Genomic DNA, 2,114 nt, shown 5'->3' on the forward strand with positions numbered 1-2,114 from the left:
AAAGCTGACACGATTTTATATAGTATGTAGAATTACTAAAGATCCACTAAACACTTAAAGCTACTAAAGCCACTGGCAGTTTAAAATAAAAATAAAAAAAAACACAAAGCTTTTAAAAATTGTCAACCTGCTGTTTGCTGGAGGACGCGCGCACCCACCTACCACGGACGCCACAAGCATTCACCGCCGTTTTCTGCGTCCGCTTCTTTCATGCGCTGCATATTTCCACACATTTGTTGTTGCAGCTGCTGATGTTGCTGTTGTTGCTGCTGCTGCTGTTGTTGTTGTTGTTGGTAAGCGCGTCTCATATACTCAGCATCCAGATATGCTGCCGTCGGTGATATCGCATCAGCACGTTTGACTACCTCTAAATTAAGCGCCTCCTCACCACTAACGGGCGACTGCGTTGCGCGCGCCGCATGTGGCGGTGGTAGCGCCAATGGTACCTGTTGCAAATCCTTTAGCTGATAACCCAAATGTTTCATAAGTTTCGTGCCGAATTTCACATCCAGACCAGGCACTGTGGCAAACACGCGCGACACTTCGTATGCTGCTTGCGTGTAGCCGGCGCGAAATTTCTCCACATTTACGCCACGTCCAGCTGGACCCCCGCTCAACGCTGATTGATGCTGTGCAACGCTGGCGGCAATTTCGTGCTTGTGCGTACGCAAGTAATTCACTGTCAACTCCAATATATCGGCCTTCTCCAGCTTGGCAATGTGTTCACCTTGCGCCTCCATGGTGTCCACAATGAGATCTTTCAGCTCGTCCAGGTAGAGATTCATGCGTGCGCGTCGCTTACGTTCGAGCAACGGCTTTGTTACCTTGCGATAGTGTTGCGTTTTGGTCATGAAGCGTTGTCCGTCCACAGCCATGTTGTTGTAGTGTATTTGTTGCTGGTGATGTTGAAGGTAAGCGCGCGTTCGCGAAACTTAAAAGCGAGGTAGCACGAAAGTGCGCAATATTTGCCCGACTTTGATTTGAGAAAACAAGTTTTTGAGTTGTTTTTTTATTTTTGTTCGGTGTTTCGTTTTGGCACCGACAGACAGACAGACAGACGGTCGGTCGGTAGAAGTGTAGCAAGTGTGTCAAGTGTTTACCGCACGGTAGCTGTTTGAGAAATGATGCGAACGCAAGGTAGTGCGATCCTTTTGTAGCCTTGCCTTCGGCTCAAAACACTGCTGTCTGCCTATAGTGGAGGAATGCAGCCGCTCGTGCACCTCAAAGTGTGTGTGTGTGTGCGTTGTGCCTTGCGTGTGCGCTGCTTGTTGGTGGCTACCGCCACCCCTAAAACGACACCAGCTTCGCAATTTTGATTCTCCGTTCGCAACCTGTTGTCGTGCTGTGTTGGGCTGCATGGCATAGTGTTGCTCCCTCATGATTCAAATTCTTTCGCTTGCTTCGTTGGCGATGATTCTGATTCGATTTATAAAGATCGCTCATTTTCGTAGCCGTTCGGTTAAGTTAATAGTACGAGCGCCAGACGTGCGTCGCCTGCGCCTTCAAGTGTAGCGCGTTCCAGCAAGCAGCCCTGGCTCTTGTTTTGGTGGTGGATCGTTCGCTTGCTGCTCTGTGGCTCTCGTGCGTCACCTATGAATAAAAGTGTGTATGTACGTGGCGCTGCACTCCGACAGCACAGGGCGAGCCCTCCACGTGTACGCCGAGCGATATTGTTTGAAGAAAGTACACTGCGAAATATTTTTGAGTAGCAGAAAGCCAGGTCATCTAATAGGAATTGTTTTTATGGTTATTCCGGCAGTCCTCTTTCCCATTTGTCCCATGCAGTCGAAATAGCAAAAACGCCGAGATCTTACTTGGTTGGGTCTAAAGCTCTTCTGGTGTCAAATGTCTGCGATATCCACATCGGAGTCGTGGGACTATTGATCTGAAGAACACAACACGAACTGCTATCAGACCAAGGGAAACCAGTTTGTTAACAGGCTCCAAGACCGGATTTAAGGGAGATTTCGATTGCAGCACTAACAATGCAAATTACTGCGCCTCCTAAATACCACCTAGTGGCTTCTTCTCCGATAACATTTCCTCAAGGCGTGATTGGGCAGGGCGAGGCTACTGAAGGAAACAAACAATGAACTCTACCACGGATGGATTGA

The 2,114-nt window shown here is 48.5% G+C and overlaps 1 protein-coding gene across 1 annotated transcript; it reads right to left on the bottom strand.

Moving 5' to 3' along the window:
- Positions 1-276: 276 nt before the first annotated feature.
- Positions 277-1,024, bottom strand: LOC118753204 (enhancer of split mdelta protein-like; the record flags this gene model as incomplete). Its single annotated transcript, XM_036488075.1, is given in 1 exon segment — positions 277-1,024. A coding segment is annotated over 1 exon segment (599 nt), but the record flags the coding sequence as incomplete, so codon positions are not given.
- Positions 1,025-2,114: the final 1,090 nt, after the last annotated feature.

Source organism: Rhagoletis pomonella, unplaced genomic scaffold (assembly GCF_013731165.1).
Source record: "Rhagoletis pomonella isolate Grant_MI unplaced genomic scaffold, Rhpom_1.0 Rhpom_scaffold_02200, whole genome shotgun sequence".
NCBI lineage: Eukaryota > Metazoa > Arthropoda > Insecta > Diptera > Tephritidae > Rhagoletis > Rhagoletis pomonella.